This window comes from Hemiscyllium ocellatum, chromosome 20 (genome assembly GCF_020745735.1).
Source record: "Hemiscyllium ocellatum isolate sHemOce1 chromosome 20, sHemOce1.pat.X.cur, whole genome shotgun sequence".
Classification (NCBI taxonomy): Eukaryota; Metazoa; Chordata; class Chondrichthyes; order Orectolobiformes; family Hemiscylliidae; genus Hemiscyllium; species Hemiscyllium ocellatum.
In genome coordinates this window covers 37,470,544-37,491,939 of record NC_083420.1, presented here as the reverse complement: position 1 = coordinate 37,491,939, position 21,396 = coordinate 37,470,544, and the positions used below count along the sequence as shown (strand labels likewise).

At 44.3% G+C, this 21,396-nt stretch overlaps 1 protein-coding gene across 1 annotated transcript in view; it reads left to right on the top strand.

The window, feature by feature from the left end:
- The window catches only part of LOC132825460 (protein kinase C beta type), a 276,131-nt gene that overhangs the window by 205,092 nt on the left and 49,643 nt on the right, over positions 1 to 21,396 (top strand). The window contains exons 4-8 of the mRNA XM_060840757.1: positions 7,882 to 7,993; positions 9,152 to 9,280; positions 15,130 to 15,286; positions 18,448 to 18,582; positions 19,938 to 20,037. Of these exons, the coding sequence (XP_060696740.1) occupies positions 7,882 to 7,993; positions 9,152 to 9,280; positions 15,130 to 15,286; positions 18,448 to 18,582; positions 19,938 to 20,037 (633 nt within the window). The remainder of the gene's footprint in view (positions 1 to 7,881; positions 7,994 to 9,151; positions 9,281 to 15,129; positions 15,287 to 18,447; positions 18,583 to 19,937; positions 20,038 to 21,396) is intronic.

Below are 21,396 nucleotides of genomic sequence, written 5' to 3'. Positions count from 1 at the left end.
CAGTCATCAAATTTACTTGGACCATCTCAGACTCCTCCCTCCCCTTCCAAGACCTTTCCATTTCTATCTTGGGCGACTGACTCAACACGGACATTTACTATAAACTGACCGACGGCCAAAGCTACCTAGATTACACTTCCTCCCACTCTGCCCCCTGTAAAAACGCCATCCTATATTCCCAATTCCTTCGCCTCCATCGCATCTGTTCCCAGGAGGACCAATTCCAATACCAAGCAACCCAGATGGCCTCTTTCTTCAAAGAGCACAATTTCCCCTCAGACGTGGTTGACGATGCTCTCCACCGCATCTCCTCCACTTACTGCTCCTCTGCCCTTGAACCCCGCCCCTCCAATCGCCACCAGGACAGAACACCACTGGTCCTCACCTACCACCCCACCAACGTCCAGACGCTTCTTCATTTCCGCCACCTCCAAACAGACCCCAACACCAAGGATATATTTCCCTCCCCGCCCCTATCAGCGTTCCGGAAGGACCACTCCCTCTGCGCCTCGCTCGTCAGGTCCACACCCCCCACCAACCCAACCTCCACTCCCGGCACCTTCCCCTGCAACCGCAAGAAATGCAAAACTTGCGGCCACACCTCCCCCCTCACTTCCCTCCAAGGCCCCAAGGGATCCTTCCATATCCGCCACAAATTCACCTGCACCTCCACACACATCATTTACTGCATCCGCTGCACCCGATGTGGCCTCCTCTACATTGGGGAAACAGGCCGCTTACTTGCGGAATGTTTCAGAGAACATCTCTGGGACACCCTCACCAACCAACCCAACCGCCCACTGGTTGAACACTTTAACTCCCCCTCCCACTCCGCCAAGGACGTGCAGGTCCTTGGCCTCCTCCATTGCCAGACTATGGCAACACGATGCCTGGAGGAAGAGCGCCTCATCTTCCGCCTAGGAACCCTCCAACCACAAGGGATGAATTCAGATTTCTCCAGCTTCCTAATTTCCCCTCCCTCCACCATATCTCAGTCTCAACCTTCGGACTCAGCATCACCTTCCTAAATGCAATCTTCTTCCTGACCTCTCCGCCCACCCCCTCTCCGACCTATCACCCTCACCTTAACCTCCTTCCACCTGTCGCATTTCCAATGCCCCTCCCCCAAGTCCCTCCTCCCTACCTTTTATCTTAGCCTGCTTGGCACATCCTCCTCATTCCTGAAGAAGGGCTTATGCCCGAAATGTCTATTCTCCTGCTCCTTGGATGCTGCCTGACCTGCAAATGATATATATATTTTTCAGCTTGTATATATCAATGTCAGATGTGCTCGATTTCTTTGATTTTCACAGCTGCCTTAACCTTTCCACTTGACGGGGAATAGTTTCGAGGTAATGTGTGGTGTGGAATTTCCCAATCCTTTATAAAGTGACTAAATGCTTCACTCAGGAACTGAATGCTATTGTTGCTCGTCAAAATGTCAGGAAAGCTGTAACAGCTGACGCCTGCTTTCAGTCATTCAGCAATCTCAGCGGCAGTCACAGAGTGAGCTGATCTTCCTCCCAGCAACCAGAATAGCAGTCTCCAGTGACAAGATAATCAGGCCCTTTAAGTGTGAAGAGATTTACTCCCAGCTTCATCAAGCTGTGCCTGGGATACCGTGTGTCATCAGCAGCTCCCTCACTGGCTTCGGTTGGCGTTCATTACAAACGCTGCTTTAGCTGCAGGCCCTTCATTCTGCTGCTCATCCTTGGGCCAGTCGAACACGTCTCTTGCATTCCTTAAACTTGACTCAAATCTTTGGTGACTTACATAGACATCTGTTAACACCCCTCGCAGCTCTATAGGTACAATGTGTTTATTTCCTTTGGACAATATCAGTTGTCTGGTCTATGGTCTTCTAGTGGTTCCCTTCAAGCAGAACCCCAGTGTACATCCCCCAACGTGAGGAACCAGTCACTGTCAGGGCGAATGAGGGTGGGGGGAGTTACTCTCCGTTTTGGGGGGTAGGGTCAGTTTCCGAGCTGGACTCCCCCATTCGTGCTGAAGTTTAGACAAAAAAATGAGAACACACTCGGTAACATCTCCCTGTCTGAGATTTCTGTGCAGCGTTTTGGAACCTGCCTTCCCTGATTGCCTCAGTGTGACCTGGTGTGTGAACCCCTGGGTCAGTGCTGCATATCCTTCATCCAGAATCTACAATTATCTGAACTCTGGTCCCTCACAAGTGGTCCTGAGGGTTCCCAGTGCAGGTTACCCAACCTGGATTGAACCTTATTGGAATTCCAAAACTAGAAAATGCTGAAAACTCACAGTGGGCTGGTGCTATCAATTATTTTTGTTAACTTGCTCATTTCCCACCCCCTTGTATTCGCGATATATTGTGTTGTCCTTAAATTGACCCTGTCTTCCAGACCTTCCCTCTTGGTGCTGTCTCTTTATTTCCTTTGTATTGTCTGCACTTGTTTAAACCTGGTTGTGATGTGATTTGGTGAAAATGACCTGGGAATGGAGGGCTGAAGGGAAATGTCAGGACAGCAGGGGGCACTCACGGAGGCAGTAGAGAACCAGTTTGATTTTGCTAAGAACTAGGAAGAGAATTGAAGCTCCATATGTTAGAGACCAAAAGCTCTAGGAAACTTAGAGGAGTAGAAAAAGTGCAGAAATGAAAGTAAAAAGGATATCAAGAAAATTCATATTAATAAAGTGGCAGCATTTGACAAATTAATTTTATTAAGTTAATAAAACCTCTGGACGAAATGAGCAGCACCCCAGTGGATTGTAGGCTGGAGCGGCTGAAGTAGTGGATGGATTAGTGGTTATCTTTCAAAATTCGATGTAGTCCAGCAAGGTTTCTGAAAATAGCAAGTGCCACAATTTAAAGAAGGGAGAGGGAGAGAAAAGGAAGGACTGCAGACCTGTTACTATGATGTCAGTAGTAGGGTAAATGTTAGAATCTATTGCCAAAGATGCAATAACTGAATGCTTAGAAAATAGTGTGACCGGGCAGAACCAACAGGGATTAATGAAATGGAAGATCACCTTTAAAAAACCTGTTCGAGTTGTTTTTAAAGATGCTATTTGTAGTATTAATGAAAGGGAAGCAGACGACATGGTGTATTTGTATTTCCGAGGATTTTCAATAAGATCCCACACAAGAAATAAGTACACAAAGATTAGAGCATGTGGGCTTTGGGTGCGATGCTGATACAGGTGTGTGTGTGTGTGTGTGTGTGTGTGTGTGTGTGTGTGTGTGTGTGTGTGTGTGTGTGTGTGTGTGTGTGTGTGTGTGTGTGTGTGTGTGTGTCCACTTGCAGTGAATGGTCAAGAATAAATAAGAGTACGATTGGAAAATTGTGCAGTTATCCACTTCAATGGACAAGAGTATTTCTTAAATTATACAAGGTTGGGAAGTGTTGATGGCCAAAGGCACAGCAGTGTCTTTGTTTGTGAGTCGCTGACAGAGAGCAGGGGTGCAGCACTCAGTCAGGAAGGCAACTGAGGGTAGGTCCCGTGTATTAAGTTGGAGTCAGACTCCTCTGTGTTTCCTGACAAGAGGCTGTCTGTCACGGTCAGCCAATACTGATAGCATCTCAGTGTGCATGTCCAACTGCCCTTTCATGTATTTTGACCAATTGGAGTCCTGATCTGTGTCTCTTTCAGCAGGATCTCCCACCATGCCCTCCACTGAGCTGGCAAATAGACCATTCTTTGCTCCAGGCTTGGAAGTCTCCCAGATAGCTCTGTAGTTGCTGATCCCAGGTTGGTAGAGGCCTCTTGAGCATTGCCAGTTTCTCAGTTGATACACTGCAGTGACATTACTCTGTTTCCACCTCCTGAAGTTATTGTGCACCAGCAGGTGGCAGTATGTTCTTCAGGATCTGAAAGCAGGAACACAGAAGGGTGGGGTTTGTGTGGGCAAAAGCTCAATGTTCATGCCATCTGCATCTGGCTTGCCACACAGAGATGAGGACATTGAGAAGAGAAATCCATCAGTGAGGTGCCATCATCTTCAGTGTTTAATGGAGTGGACCTGACACAGCCATCTCCATGACGCAGTGAACGGTATCCTGTTAGCCCTCAAATGTAGGTGTCCCAGTTGCCCGCTGGTTTGATCTGGTTTGCTCCCTTCTGTTGTACAATCCCTTTGCCTGCGAGAAACTGGTAAAAGGTCAGTGTCGCGAGGTGCTAGGCTGACCCTCATTATCAGAGCTGGAGTATGCGATGGCAGGGAGAGGTGGCTGTGAGACTGGCAGCGTTGGTAAGATATGCTGGGATGGAGTGAAGTAACTGGGCACAAATTCTGAATGCCAGGGAGTGCAGCTGTTTGAGTGATGGGGTAGTGAGGCAGATGTTATTGGTGGGTAGGAGATGTCATGTGAAGATGCATCTGGAGCAGCTAATGGTGCTCATTCGACTCCTCACAGCACAGCTCTCAGGTTCCTGGGTCCAGACACCTGGAAGTGACCTTCCAGGATTTCCTTTGCTGGGGCCTGCTTTTGAATTTCTTCTTGTCCCTGTGGAGCCATGTCCTTCCTCAGTGTCCTCCAGCACCATATCCATCTGTGTGGAAGCCTCTCTCTGTTCCAGTGTTCTCCGTATTTCTGTGCAGCTTCCCGTTAAGAAGAGCAGATTGGCTGTACCACACAGTCTGTAAACTCCTACATCAGTGGCCCCAGGGACCTTCAAAATGTAAGGGGCAAGGAGGTGCTCAACTCTATGCTGTAGCCACTCACGTGAAGAGGGTACCGGGTAAATGATCATGGATCACACCCCACAATGGCCAAAATGTGGGGCTTTCCACCAGGAAACCTGGCAGTCCAGCCCAGGAGAGAAACAGGCATCTCATTTCAGATCCTGAGATGTGAGCGCGACTTCTCTTCATGTCAGCTGCCAGCTCTGCTGAATTTTCCAGCACTTCTTGTTCATAACATTTCCAATGCCCATGGCATTTTGCCTTTATTCTTTTTACATTTAATGACTCAGCCCTCCCTCTACTGGTCCATATGTGCATTACATCCATACACAAGTCCTCCAACAAGCGAGCAACAATGTAAAGACCAGTTTGGAAAAAAATTTCTTCATTTCTGATCCTGCTTTCTCCAAAGCCCCACTGTTACACTTGAAAAGGAGTCACAGAAGGAAGGTTCATAAAAAAATAGTTCCTGTATGTTGCAGGTTTCCCAATGATAGATTTTGCCCTCCCTTGTTAACTGTAAGGTTTCACTAAGTATCCTATTGAATGGCTGTCTCACATTTTATTCTCTGCTATTTGGTCATCAGCAAGTGTGCATTTCCTAACTTCAAAAGCAAGGGTTAAAAAACTCACACTTAATAGAGATGTTCAAAATAATGTAGGGTTTTGACTGTCGATTAGAAAGGGAAAACTTGTTTCCCCTGAATAACTAGAGGACACCAGGGGATAAGTAATTGGCAAAACAGCCAAAGGCAAGATCAGAATTTGATATAATACATAGCCTGTGTGATGGGAGCAGATTTAACAGTAATGTGCAGAAGTGAATTGGATACATAATTAAAACAACATGCAGCACAGTAGGGGAAGACAAATTAGATAGCTCTTTCAGAGAGGTAAAACAAGCATGATATTAATAACTTTGATGAAAGGACTAACTGTATGGTGGTGAGATTTGCTGACACTATGAAGGTAGGTAGGAAAACAAGTTGAGAGGAGGATTTTAAATCTCCAAAAGAATCCACAGAAGTTGTGAGTGGGCAGAAATTTCACAGATGGAGCATAATTTGGGAAACAATAAGATTGTCCAATTTGGCAGAAAAAATAAAACAAGATTATTAATTGATTGGAGAGAGACTCTAGAATGCTGAAGTATGGAGGGATATGGGTATTCTTCTACACCGATCACAAGAAGTCAGCATGCAGGTACACAAAATTAAGCTATTTTGCAAGGAAAGGCTGGATATTAAAGTATAGGACATTGGTGAGATCATACCCAGAGTGCTGTGTTCAGTTTTGGTCACCTTACTTTAAGGGGAGAGAGAGAGAGACACTTGCATTGAGAGAAGTTTAGAGAAACTTCTGGGTAATTCCATGGGCTTGTCTTATTGAGCAAGTTGGGCTGATACGTATTGGAATTGAGAAAAATGAAGAGTAACTTCATTGATATGCCAGGTCACAAGTTACAGGTTATTGATGAATATAATTCTACCTCAGCTGATAGTTCACAGTGCCTCTTCAATGCCCAGTTGTGAGTTAGTAGATTTGTTCCTAGTCAGTTCCACAAAGCGCTGTGGCAGCGCACAACAACCTGACACAAACTGTCCTCAACACGAAGGAGGTTCTTTGCCTCCACAGTGTTTACTAGGCCACCCCAGAGAGACTGATATGTCTCACCCAGGGGGCATTCTGTGCCCTTTGCCACCCTCAATGCTCCCTTGAAGGGGCTTGGTGGTAATTAGCAGAGCTTCCCTTAGCTACGTTAGCCCATGTGCCATGAGCTTTGATAAGATCTGCAGTTGTTGTTTCAGACCCCAATGGGAACTCCTATCCAATGACATACTTCGGGGCCACCTTAGCTGTTGAAGCTTATCCTGCCAGTGTGACAGAGCATTCCCAGGGAATGTGACAGTAGTGTTTCGGACTTATCTGTCAGGTATGATTCCATGAGCCTGTTGTTTGGCTAGTCTGTGAGACACCTTTCCCAATTTTAACACAAGCCCCCAGCTGTTAGTAAGGAGGATTTTGTAGGGATGTGTTTGTTGTAAATGCTTTCAATGCATAGGTTGACACTGGTTCAGCTGTCTCCACTGTGGCTTCAAGGCAGGCTGAAAAGTTTAATTTTATTTACATCCTGCCTGATCCTAACTTTCACCTGTTTCTGAGGGTTACAATCCCCCCGGCTATTTATTCAGTTAACATCGCCAAATTCTGACTCCTTTTTCTAGTCAGTTATTGATCCAATTTAATTTCAAAGATATCAAACCTGTCCGAATTAATTACTTTTGGTGCAAGTTTGTCACTTCCCCACTCAGTGGATGTGGCAGGACTGCAGAGTTTAGATTCAATCCGTTGACTGTGGGATCACTGTGCTCTATTTATCATGTGCTTCTTTCACTGTTTGGTACTAAAGGTAGTCCTTTTTTATAGCTTCCCCAGATTGATGCTTGTCTTTAATTCTGAGGAATGCATGGTACTGCTCCTGGCATGTGCTCCTGCTGTCTTTCCTGAACCTTAACATTGACTCACTTCACCAGTGACATACAGTGACAGAAGTGTGTACTGCCTATAAAACACACGCAGTACCTTACTGGAGCTCCAACACATGAGCTCAACATATTTCCTCCCCTAAAGGATCTGACTGAACCAGAAAGTTTTTTTTTTAACAACAGTCAATTATAGTTACCATGCAAAGGCTACGGCTACCATGACTAGAACTAGCCTCGGATTTTACATTTATTAACCGAATCCAATTCCACCAGCTGTCATTGTGGGATTTGAACTCATGTTACCCAGAGTGTTACAGGATCACTGGTCCAGTGACATTACCACCATGCTCCCATCGATCCCCTTGGTATAAAGAGGCATCAGATTTTCATTATGCTCTGTCAGTGTCTTTATCAAGGCAACCTCTCTCTCCACACTCAAAACTCTGCCGAGTGACCCCTGAGGTGAACCCTGTCTCTTTTGTACTCATCATTCCCTGCCCAGCTCTCCCTGAATCCCTCTAGAACTTCTGGTCCTGTCCAGCTAGCCATCAGAGCAACTGTCCATGGTTCTGTTGCCTTGTGTGCCTTTGATGTTTTCAATGTAATGGTTAGTTTCAGATCATGTTCACCATGAGTTTAGACTCAACAATATATCTCTGCTCTCCATTCCTTACCCACTAAGGCTCATCTTGCTTGTTGCTGACTTCAAACCACATTGCTGGATTTTCTCTCTTTCAGGATCCCCGGAACAAACATGGCTTTCGGGTTCACACCTATTCCAGCCCAACATTCTGTGACCACTGTGGCTCCCTGCTCTACGGCCTCATTCACCAGGGCATGAAATGTGACTGTAAGTGTCTAAATTCAGGTGGAAACCTTCTGCCTCCGTTTTTGATGCATGTGTCACAGATGGGATTCGGAACATGTAGAGGCTTCCAAAAAGGAATGTGAACGTCATGGGCAAGGTCAGCATTTCTGGTGGAGTTCAGCCATTTCCTTGAACCACTTTCTGGCAGTTTGATATAACAGAGTGACCTGTCAGTCACTTACAGAAACAATTTGGAATTGTCCTTAATCTTTAGGGTACTGACGTCAAGTAGGCCAAACTGGGCACGAATGACAAACTCCTTCACTAAAGGACAGACTTCCAAATTCAGTTTAAATTATACTCAAATTCTTCACGGAGAGATTTGAATTCATGTTGGTCAAGATTGCTGAAGCAGTAGCTAGAAGTTTCTGAGGTTGTAGGGGTTAATACTTCCTAGTATGAGGGCTAGTAGCCTGCGAAGGTAATGTTTGAGTCATTTGGGAGTTTAAATCTTCAGTGTTAATGCAGTAATCTTTCTGTGGTTAGGTTTAACATGTAGTTTAACATATCCTGAGGGTTGGTTTCATGTTTAGAGGAGATTAATATTCTGGATTTTAAAGGCTATTGCAGCATTCTGTGTTTGGGGCCTGATCAGAAAATACCAGGATTCTTTGAGTTTTGCATTGAGTTACCTCAGTTCAGTCGAATGAATTCAGGATGATGAGGTACTCTGAGCATCTCTGGGCTTGAGGGGATTTTCACTGTTCAGGGTGAGAAATGGGTAATGACCATCCATGATTCAGTGGGGGAAGGCGGGAGTTTGGGAGTTTATTAACTAATCGGGCATGGTCAACTCTTTGAGATCCCAGGGAGCAGTTGACATCATCATGGCTCAGCAATGCCTGGAGAGGACTGGACAAAGACTGATGGATGATAAAAGGAGGAAAGTAAAAAATTGAAGGCATCCAGTCCAAAGATGTGCAGGATGGTTGGATTGGCCATGCTAAATTGCCCAAAATGTTCCGGGGATGTGCAGGCTAGGTGAGTTGGCCATGGGTAATACAAGGTTACAGGGATAGCGTAGGGGGCTGGGTCTGGGTGGGATGCTGTTCGGATAGTTGGCATGGACTTGATTGGCCAAATGGCCTGCTTCCACATTGTGGGGATTCTTTGATCTCTGATGTAAGTTTTGTTTTCCAGCCTGTATGATGAACGTGCATAAGCGATGTGTATCAAATGTACCCAGCATGTGTGGAATGGATCACACTGAACGAAGGGGCCGTATCTTCATTAAGGCTGAGATAATTAAAGATCTACTCACTGTCTTAGGTAAGTATCAATTGTCTGAGCTCATAACATGTTTAAAATCTGTTTCTGACCTTCAAGGTTCACACCAAGCTGAAACTATAACTGAGATAAGTGCAAATAAATAAGTCTAAAACCCCATTTTGTTCACATTTTAAAAATCTAGCCTGGCCTAGGCCAGACTAAAGAGATGTATTAACAAGCCTCAGCAATGGTGGAGTATTGGTGCCACCTTCTGGAAGGTACACATCACTGCAGCTAATTACCCTGGTGGGACAAGGCAATGCAGAAAAACAACCGAGACAGAGCACTCCACAAAAGACCCCGCAAGTCTCTAAATTCTTGCACATGTCTTGAAGATGGTAATCTTTATATTATAGGATAAGCTCAGCCAGCACAACCCTATTGTCAACCATGGCTCAGTAGGTAGTATTCATGCCTCTGACTCAGAAGGGTTCTTACATGTTGAGTCTGTTTGATGTATGTGTGTTGGGCTTTTTAGTCAGTGCTGGAAAGGTGGGTTCAAGTCTCACTGAGAGACTTAAGCCCAAATTCTAGGTTAACATTCAGAGCAGCATGAAGAGATTCCTGCACTGTTTCCGGCGAGAGACAGAACCTATCCTGTCACACTATTCAAACCAAAGTAATTTGCCCTCAGCCATCACTAAAACAAATAATCTCCCGTTAATACACTTGTATTTATAAGATCTTTCTACCACAAATTGACTGCTACGTTTTCCCACAATGGAGCGGTGACCACATTATCAAAAAGATACTTCATTGATTGTAATGCACATTAGGATGTCCAAGGTTATGAAAAGGTGGTATATAATTGCAACTTTTCTTTTTATAAGCCTGAGCTGACCCTGAAATATGGGTAAACTTAAAGTTCTGATTGAGCGTTAAATTTACGGATTGCGATGGGATAAGCATAGATAATTGGCAAGGGTCAATATCACATGTCTCTCCAACCATTTTTAATACCCTCTACGTTTCAATATCAAATTTATTTCCTTTTGTAGGACCTCCCCAGCCCCACTCCATTTCTCTAACAACCAGTGTACAATCTGTGTCATCATGGACTCTTCATTCTCTTTGTTTTTGTCAGGAGGTTGAATAACATCAGTGAAATGAAGCCTAAGGGTAATTTGAGAAAAGCTTGAGAGTTTTATCTTACAGCTTATATTACACCAGACTGATAGTGACTGGTATTTTCAACACCAGTGAGTGATTCCACCAGATTGGATCACGTAACTCTCCCCTCATTCCCTAGATAGTGAGCCCCTGTGGCTTAGTGGTTAGCACTGCTGCTCACAGTGCTAGGGACTCTGGTTCGGGTGACTGTCTGTCTGTGTGGAGTTCGCACATTCTCCCTGTGTCTATGTGGGTTTCCTCCGGGTGCTCTGGTTTCCTCCCACATTCCAAAGATGTGCAGATTAGGTGAATTGGCCACGCTTAAAAAATGTACATAGTGTCCTAGGATGTGTAGGCCAAGTGGATTAGCTGTGGTAAATGTGGGGTTACATGGATACAGTAAGGGGCTGAGTATAGGTGGATGCTCTTCAGTTGGTCGGTGCAGACCCAAAGGGACAAATGGCCTCTTTCCACACACTAGGGATTCTATATTTCTGAAAGTTTGGTTGACTCCCTTTTATGGAGGACCAACAAAATTGAACAATCACACTCAAAGTTTAGTTGGGGATATTTGAAAATGTGTGTGGTAAAATGAGAGGGTAGCTAAGCATAGCCAATCGTATGGGTTTGGCTGAGAAGAAGGATCCATGTTATAACAGTGACTTTGCTACACAAGCTCATCATTTAGCTGTAAAATACTGTGGGATGCTGTGAAGCTGTAAGTGTTGCACTGGAATGCAAGGCTTCTTTTATTTATCCCCATTATGGGACAATTTATAAACTGGCCATCAGAGGGCAGTGCTTTATTTTGAAGGAATAAGTGCTGTTCCAAGTGCACCTGAATCTGAATGTAGCAAATTACATTCCTATCAGACATCAGGTCGTAGCTTTAAATTGGGATCCTGTCTGATGGTTTCATTGGGTGAACTTGCTGCTGTTTGCCTGGCTTTCTTCCTCAACTGATACCTTCAGAGAAAACAAATAACAGCAAATTCATTCCACCCCGGTTACTGGGATCGTGCTGTGCGGCAATGGCAGTTGTTTTTTGTAGTAATTCACAGGATGAGCCTGTCACTGGGTAGGCCAACATGACCATCCCCAATTTCCTGGGAAGGTGGTGTTGATCTGCCTCCTTGAGTCACTGCTGGCTCTGATAGGTGCACCCACAGTGTTAGGAAAAGCCCAGGATCGTGACCCAGTGACGGAGAGGGATGGTGATGCAAGTCGGGATGGAATGTGGAAGGAAAATAAACAAAGAAACACACATACTGTACCTTGGAGGTTTCCTACTCACTGCTTGGATGCCAATCAGCACGCCAATGGATTCACTTCCAGTTTTGAAGTCACTGTCTCATGCAGCCCTCTGTCATCTATGCAGCAGAATGGAAAGCTCGGAGGGAACTATTGGCTGGATTCTCTCCAGCAGGAGATTTTCAGTAAGAACAGACTGATGGGTTGGGAATTAGCCGAGTGGAATTTTTCCTGCATTTTGTGGACAGGCCAGAGCTGGGAAAGTGTCCACATTTCCAGGTCGGGACTTGTGTGTTGAAACTGCTTGGCTATGTGTGCAACTGGTTCTGGAACCTTCCATTTTTAATAGTATCACCACAGTGTTGTCAAGGCCCACAGCTTTTTGCAATACCCAGGGCCTTTAGCTTTTGCCCAGCTACTTATTTGGCGAAAGTGAGGACTGCAGATACTGGAGATCAGAGTTGAGAGTGTGATGCTGGAAAAGCACAGCAGGTCAGGCAGCATCCGAGGAGCAGGAGAGTCGGTGTTTCAGGCAAGAGCCCTTCATCAGGAATGGGGTTTTTGAGCTGAGGGGGTGGAGAGAACATATGTGGTGTGTCACGCTGAATGACCTGAAAGGCAGGCACTCCCATCATTGAGGATGGAGATATTTGTCAACCTACCTCTCGTTCCGTGAGGTGTTTCAACATCCGCTCCCATTCCTGACTGTGTTTGAGCTGCAGAGCTTGGATCTGATCTGTTGGTTGTGGGATCACAAGTGGATCACAGCTTAGCCTGCAGGTAATCCAGTGTTGCAGCATCTACAGGTTGGTAGCTCATTTCCAGTACTGCCCGGTGCGTCTCCTGGTATGACCTCCTGCAGACAGGGAGGGCAATACTCCCTGGCAGGTCAGTTTCCCCCCCACCCCCGCAACCGCCACCCCCCCACCACCCCCCACCCCAGCCAAGGGAGAGTATCCTCAATGTGAACATAGAGCTTCCCTGCTACAAGGATTATATGATGGTCACTCCTACCATTAATGTCATGACAGGCGCATCGGCTACAAGTAAGTAGGTGAGCAAGTTTATTAGTTCCCTCAGTACCTTCCACAGACCTGTCCTAACAGCCACGTCCTTTAGGACCTGACCAGCGTTGTCAGTAATGGGCCCTTCTGGATGATGAATATGGAAGTGCCCCACCCTCTCTTGCCCTTAACACCCTCAGTGCATCCTTCAAGTGGTGTTCAGCACAGAGGAGAACTGAGGTAAAAACAATGACTGCAGATGGTGGAAACCAGATTCTGGATTAGTGGTGCTGGAAGAGCACAGCAGTTCAGGCAGCATCCTTCATCAGGAAGGGCTTTTGCCCAAAACATCGATTTCACTGCGCTTTGGATGCTGCCTGAACTGCTGTGCTCTTCCAGCACCACTAATCCAGCACAGAGGAGAGCTGGCTGATCAGAGGGGGCAATGCTAGATGGTAATCAGGAGGAGATATCCTTGTGCACATTTACCTTGATTCGAAAAGTGTGGCGCTGGAAAGGCACAGCTGGTCAGACAACATCTGAGGAACAGGAGGATCGACGTTTTGGGAATAAGCTCTTCATAGGAGCCATTCTGATAGGACAGACCCGGGGATAGTAATGGTGGTGCCTGGGACATCATTGTTTCAGCTGAATCATATCTTACGGACGATATCAGGTTATTGCTTAACCAGGGGTGTGTGTGTGTGGGGCAGTGTGGGGTTGGGTCAGCTATCCTCAATGTGTCACAAACCCCCACATGTTATTGAGGAAAACTTTGCAGAGTCAATAGAACTGTACAGTGTTGTTGTGGATGATTGGTGGTCCAACCAGTTTCATGCCTTTTATCAACCCTTGTAGCAGGTAAATACATTTCCGAGAACATTTTAGCCATTTGGAGTCACACATACAGCATTAGTAAACCAAGTTGGTTCTTATAACGATCAGGTCAGGCAGCATCCAAAGAGCAAGATCTATCTCCTGTTCCTTTGATGCTGCCTGACCTGCGCTTTTCCAGCAACACATTTTCAGCTCTGATCTCCAGCATCTCACTTTCTCCTGTTATAACGATCAGCGAGCTTTTAATTGCAGATTTATTACTTGAATTCAACAGTCAACATTTGCTATGATAGGATTAGAATCCACGTCCTGAGAACACTAGCTGAGTGTGTGGGTCACTGGCCTGTTGGCTATACCAGAGGCTAGATCAGAGTGATGCTGAAAAAGCACAGCAGTTCAGGCAGCATCCGAGGAGCAGGAAAATCGACGTTTCGGGCAAAAGCCCTTCATCAGGAATAGAGGCAGAGTGCCTGCAGTAGAGAGGTAAATGAGAGGAGGGTGGGGATGAGGAGAAAGTAGCATAAAGTACAGTAGGTGAGTGGGGTTGGGGATGGAGGTGATGCCTTGTTGGCTATACCACTACACCACTGACCCCCTGGCAGTGTATCCAACAGTTGCTGCACATTTGATTTGCTGTATGAGAGGGATGTATTGGTTACTCCTGAGAGATGTGATGAACTGCTTTCTAAATGTTCTAGATTTTTACTGAAGAGCACAGTACCTGCAAGCTGAGATGTGTTTGAGTGGAGTTTGTGAGTGACTGTCACAAGATTTCACTCTGTCTTTCTGGTACTGAAGATCAGAACACTCAACCTCTTCACTCACAATTCCATTCCACTTGTTTGGTGGTTTATAAATGAGGAGCCTTTGACCACAATACTAAGTTTACCTCTTTCACAATGTGTGTTCCTTAAACTGTTGTTCAACTTTAACTTGGAGAACAAAATGGGAACTGATGTCTCAAGCAGTTCTTTATCAAACCAGAGAATCGTGTATCTATTTAAATTCTGCAAAATATTTAACTGCAGGCTCTTGGTGTTCATTTTAGTGATATTTATTGTACTCATTGAAATGAGTGATGATGCTACTGGAGATCAGAACGCTTTACAAGTCAACCAACTAAGGCCTTTTACTTTGGTGCTTCTTAATACAACGAGTGAAACAATAATCCAAAACTCAAATCCTGAGCATCAAAATCATCAAACATTACCAGGGCAGGTACAGATTAGACACAGAATCCACTTCCATGTAACAGTTCTACAAACCTCTTGGTAAGTACAAGACGGATTAGATAAGAATAAAACTTCTTTGGCACTGTCCCATCAAAGATTCCCATCTCAAGTACTGCACGAGGTAGATATTTAGTTAAATGTCCTCCTATATTACTCCATTGACATCTCAAATAATATAATAGAATAATGAGACATGAAAGTTAGAAATATAGTCTCTCCAGCTACATGGAATGCTGAATCCTGTGCATTGATTCTTTGATTGTTGTTAGTGAATGGTAGAGGAAATATTTCAAATTAATGTGAAAAGTTAATGTTTATTGAAATAAAAAGAACTACCATACACTGATGGTGTATAGTTATAAATTATATCTTGTTTGAAATTATTTGCTTTGTCTTTAAATTATGTTTCTAACAGTGAAGGAGGCGAGGAACCTGGTCCCAATGGATCCCAATGGTCTGTCAGATCCATATGTGAAGCTGAAACTGATTCCTGACCCTAAAAGTGAGAGCAAGCAGAAAACCAAGACCATCAAATGCTCCCTGAATCCAATCTGGAATGAGACTTTCACATTGTAAGGATATAACCTTCCATCCTAGCTGTGTAGAAAGCTCTAGAAGTCAGGGGAATTCATTGTGTGAGCACGTGGCCTCAGGGCTGTTGGCACAGTTCTATCATGTTTATGGTGTTGGCTCTGACATTGACTGCATTATATTCTCACTTTTCTAAACCTCAGTCCACATCTTAGCCAGATATTTAGCTAGCTCCTTTTGTTTTTGGGTTGAGTTAACCTGCCTATAACAGAATCAGTCCACTTGATTGATAACCCAAACCACCATCTAGAACATTCCCTCTCTCCAAATCAATACATTGTAACTTCACTGGATGCCATCCATTCATTATACTATAGAAATTGACCAGGGTATCGTTGGCAGCTCTCCCCTAAACTGCATGCTCTGACACCCAGAAGGAGCAGCATCAGCCTAACTTGGAGACACATTAGTGGTTCCTTCATCACTGCTGGTCTAAATCTTGAAGCCTTCTCCCTCACAACCCTGAGGTAACACCTTCGCCCGATGGACTGGAGAACGTGAGGAAGACACTGACTGACTGTTACATTCTTCGATTTAAAGTAAACGTATCAATCATACACCAAGGATTGTAAAGACAATCACGTGGATTCTTTAATTGAAGATAAGTTTGAAGATATATAGTGTGCATTTGAAGATGTATATACATACAATGTTAACCCAGAGACTACATACATGTGACTAATCTCAGCTGCAACTATTACTTTCAGAATTCAAGATCGTGACAATAATACATCCCATCCTCTGTTGAACTGTAGTGATTGACAGCTGTTTACTAATCACCCTTTTAAAGGTACAATTAAATCCTTTACAGCACCAATCACAACCTTCTGAAGGGCAATTGGAGTGGACAGTAAATGCCAGTATTGCCAGCTATGCCCATAGCCAAGCTTAATTTTTTTAAGTCCCAGCCTCAAATACTGTTGGTGAGAATCTGCCTTCTATTTGTTTTTGATAGATATGGTCTTGTGGGAGGCTTATTCACTAAAAGCTGCGTTGCTCTAGTTCTGTGTTCATGGTCCAAACCATTGAGTCATAGAATTGTTACAATGCAAAAGGAAACCTATTAGGTTCCTCATGTCTGCAACAGCTCTCTGAGCGAGCATCTCACTTCATGTCATTTCCCCACCTTCTCCCTTTTCAGATAACAACCTGAATTCCCTTTTAAGTGCTACAATTGACCATGCTCCCACACATTCACAGGCTACGTAGAACCACTCACTGTTTGGAAAAAATGTGTTCCTCACATCATTTTTGCTACCTTTGCCAATTGCTTTAAATCTCTGCCCTCTCATTCCCAATTTTTTTCATTAGTGCGACTAGCTCCTGCACCCCATCCAGAGCCCTCGATTTCAACGCCTCAATTAAATCTCCCCTCAGATTTCCCTTCTCCAAGGAAGACAGTCCCAATGTTTGTAACGGAGGTTATTCATTTCAGGAACCACACTCGTGAGTTTTCCCTACACTCTCTTTAATGTCTTCACATCTCTCCTAATGTGAAATGCCCAGAACTGAACGCAGTATTCCAATTGAGTCCAATTTAGCGTAACGTCCTTCTTCCTGGACCCAGTTACCTGATTTATAAAGCCTAGGATACTATTTATTTTTTAATTCATTCAGGAATGAGGGCATCACTGGCTAGGCCAGCATTTACTGCCCGTCCCTAATTATCCAGAAGGCAGTTAAGAATCAACCACATTGCTGTGGATCTGAAGATACATAGAGGCCTGACCAAGTAAGGATGGGCAGTTTCCTTCCTAAAGGACGTAAGAGAACCAGATGTCCTCAATTGACAATAGACTCATGGTCATCATTAGAAATTTAATTCCAGGCTTTTATTGAATTCAAATGATTTCCATGGTGGGATTCAAATGTGGGTCCCCAGAACATTACCTGAGTCTTTGGAGTAAAAGTCAAACAACATTACCGCTAGGCCATCACCTCCTCAATGTGCATTATTAAGCATTATTAATCTCAGCCAGTCCTGTAACCTTCAATGATTTGTGGACATGTACACCCAGATCCATCTGCTGTTGCTGCCTCATTAGAATTGTCCCCTTTATATAATATTGTCCCTCCGTGGTGTTCCTACCAACAGGAAGCCCTTCAGAATTTTCTGCATTGAACTACATCTGCCTCATGTCTGCCCCTTCCAGCCACTTGCCCATGTCCTTTGAAGTTATATCCTCCTTATACTTCAGAATGTTTTGAAGTTTCAAATCATTAACAAATTTTGAAATTGTGCCATTTACATCAAGGTCTACTTCATTAATTTATATCCACAAAACCAAATAGTCCCAACATTAACTCCTGGTGAATTTGACAATAAACCTTCCTCCAGTGCAAAAAGCATTGATTAACCCTTGCATTTGTGGTCTGTTGCAAACTCATTTCATATTCATGTTGTTACTGTCCCTTCCATCCCATGAGCTATAACTTTGTTCACATATCTGTTGTGTGACATGGCATCAAATACCTTTTGGACATCCACGTACATTACATCACAGCATCTCTCTCACCAATCCTCTTCACTGGCTCTTCGATAAGTTAGCTAAACATAATTTTCCCTCAGGAAATCTATTATTGTTGAAGTTTCCCCTCCACTAAAATTAACCTGACTGGTTGTAGTTGCTGAATTTATCTTTGTATCCTTTTTTGGACAAAGGGGTAACATGTTTGTAGTCCTCTCGTGCTGTGCTTAAGTCAATGGAAAACTGGAAAGTTAGGCTTACTGCCTCTGCAATTTTCATTTTCACTTCCCTCAGTGTCTTTGGAAACAGCTTGCCCAGTCTTGACCCACTTGAAGTGTGGACAGCCTTTCAAATACCACCCCCTTCATCAACTTTAATTCCTTTCAGCAAGTTAATTACATCCTCTTTCATTGTGACTTGAGTAGCATCTTCTTCCTTGGTAAAGACATTTGCAAAGTATTCATTCAGGATTTCAGTTTTTCCCTGCCTCTGTGTAAAGTGCCTTTTTGGTCCCTCATTGGCCATGTTCTTTCTTTTGCATGCCCCCCCCCCCGCCTTTAACTTTTTATAGACTTAGTCTATTTACGATCAATGTGCCTTAGTCCCTGTATGATTCCTCCAATAATTCCCTTGCCCTGTAACTCTTAGTCCGCATGTCTATTTTCCACCAACAGCAATCTGAAGGATTCCGATAAGGATCGACGGCTTTCTATTGGAATATGGGACTGGGATCTAACCACAAGGAATGATTTCATGGGATCCCTGTCTTTTGGAATCTCAGAGCTGCAGAAGGCTGGGGTCAATGGGTGGTAAGTGAAAGGATATCCTTTGTAAATACTATAATGTTCCTTTCTGTCTGATCTGAAGGTGAATAGGATCTAGGGAGCTCCATTTGAGCTGTTATGGTAAGAACGTCAGTGCAATGATGGTTCGTGGTTACAGGGTTAGTGTTTTGGGTAAGTTAAAATGGCTGAAAATTAATAAAGGACAGTTCAAACCGCCCCTCCCGGCCAGTTAAGGACAAGGTAATTTCACAGTCGTCTTTGTTTCCTTTCCATTTGTCAGTGAAACTCACTTTATTTGAACTGAATAATGCTGTTCTGCCATTCAGTTACATCCAGATGTAATCATCTCTATTTGCTTCTCCATGTCTCTACTTATTCTTACTTACAAATATCGATGGGGCTGGGTTTGTAGCAGCGTTAGTCCTGGGGCGTTGAGTGTCAGGTTCCGAGATGCAGGGAGGGGTGATATATGATTCAGTGCTCCCTCCTCAGCTGGGAGATTTTGTATTTTTGTTGTACTCATCACCTCAAAGGTAAAGCCTTTCTCCAAGGCTGTGGTAGCCTGGACACTGGGAGCCCTTTCCTCCTCACCCGATGGGAGGGGGAGGTAGGGAGGGGTGGAGGCAGTTTTCAGAGGTTACACGACTGGCCAGAACCCAGTCAGATTCTGTTCTTACCTGGAATAGTGTTTAGATTAGATTAGATTACTTACAGTGTGGAAACAGGCCCTTCGGCCCAACAAGTCCACACTGACCCGCCGAAGCACAACCCACCCATACCCCTACATTTACCCCTTACCTAACACTACGGGCAATTTAGCATGGCCAATTCACCTGACCCGCACATCTTTGGACTGTGGGAGGAAACCGGAGCACCCGGAGGAAACCCACGCAGACATGGGGAGAACGTGCAAACTCCACCCAGTCAGTCGTCGGGTCTCTGGTGCTGTGAGGCAGCAGTGCTAACCACTGTGCCACCGTGCCGCCCGTGTTATCTCCGATTATATATTTGCAACGATGTTAGATGTTTCTTTCCCAATACTCTCAGCTTGAGTTCGCCATCCTACAGTCTGGCAGTGAATTCTGGGTTCAGCTTCTCTGCAGCTGCTCTCCAGGCCCCCTGTATCCTGGGGAATGTGGAATGGTTAACAAAGCATTTAATGCTAGAAAGAAGAACCGTGCTTTAGCCCTAGATGCTGAAGACAGAGGGCTCTGTCAAGAAATGCAGTGTTAATAATAAATTGTTTATATTCAAGATAGGCATTAGCCTTTACTCGTTTTGTGAAATGTTTTAAACTATAAACTGAGATTGGTGGATAGGAGCCACACCAAAAGGTGCAACCAAATTCCAAAAGAGAAAATAAATCCCCTGTTGCACAGGTACAAGTTGCTGAGCCAGGAGGAAGGTGAATATTACAATGTGCCAGTGCCACCTGAAGAGGACACTGAAGGAAACGAGGAGCTGAGGCAGAAGTTTGAGGTGAGTAACAAAAGAGAGCCATATTTATAAGGACGTCTGAACAAAGGTGTCCATATAGAGAACATGCAGTGAATAACTAATACAGGCAAAAAGAAATGACCATTCTTTGGATGCATTGAAAATACAGTGACTGCATAAGATTAGATTACTTACACTGTGGAAACAGGCCCTTCGGCCCAACATGCCAACATCGACCCGCCGAAGCGCAACCCACCTATACCCTTACATTTGCCCCGTACCTAAGGCTACGGACAATTTAGCATGGCCAATTCACCTAACCTGCACATCTTTGTGACTGTGGGAGGAAACCGGAGCACCCGGAGGAAACCCACGCAGACCCGGGGAGAGCGTGCAAACTCCACACAGTCAGTCGCCTGAGGCGGGAATTGAACCTGGGTCTCTGGCGCTGTGAGGCGGCAGTGCTAACCACTGTGCCACCGTGCCACCCACTTAACATTCAGCTTGTAATCATTTCAAATCTGGCAATTACATTCCAGGCTGTAACTCACTCTACATAGAACCCACAGGTGTCCTTTAGTTACACTGCTGCCTGTAACTCAGGCTCATACAAATGTCCAGTAAACTTGATGAAGGTTCAGAGTTGGAGATAGTTAGCGATCAACAAATTTCTTGGGTAATATATGAATATGTAGGGAGACTGTGCAGGATGTAGGAGACCAGGAGGATCAGCAGGAAATTTCAAAAGAGACCTTTATTGGGATTACAGATCTCTATTTGTGTCCAAACTGTTCAATTTCTACATAATCTGGATTAAACAGGGTTTTTACTAAGGAATGGAGTCAACAGCTTAATACGGGCTGTGATTCAGCTGCTAATTACAAAAAAAATCAAGTGATTTTAGAAAGACAGCCAAACAAAGCTTTTAGGGAGGCAAGAGGTGAATTTCTGCTGGAAAATCTGGATCTGGAAGAAACAATGGAACCCTGTGCTAAGAATGGGTGATTGGATACTGAAAAACAATCACTGATATGTAATGAAAAAACAGATACCAGGTTTCTCATTTTAAAAAAACTAGAATGGCACTGAAATATCTAAAATTTAATGAAAGGTAGAAGAGGTACTCCTGACTCATTTTACAGGACTTAACTAAGACTAAGATAATAGAATTCACAAAGGGGTTAAAGGTGAAAGTCAGAGATAATCAAGGAATTGGCAGATTATTTGGGATTAGTAAGAACACTCTGTGTAAGAATCATTGGTGACGGTTGGAATTCAGTTACAGACAAAGCAGCTTGAGCGTGAGGAAAGAAACAAAGCACTTTGACTTGAAATTCAAAATCACAGAGAAAGAATTTGAAATTTCTGAAAAAAAGCAGTTAACTTAGAGAAGCACTGTAA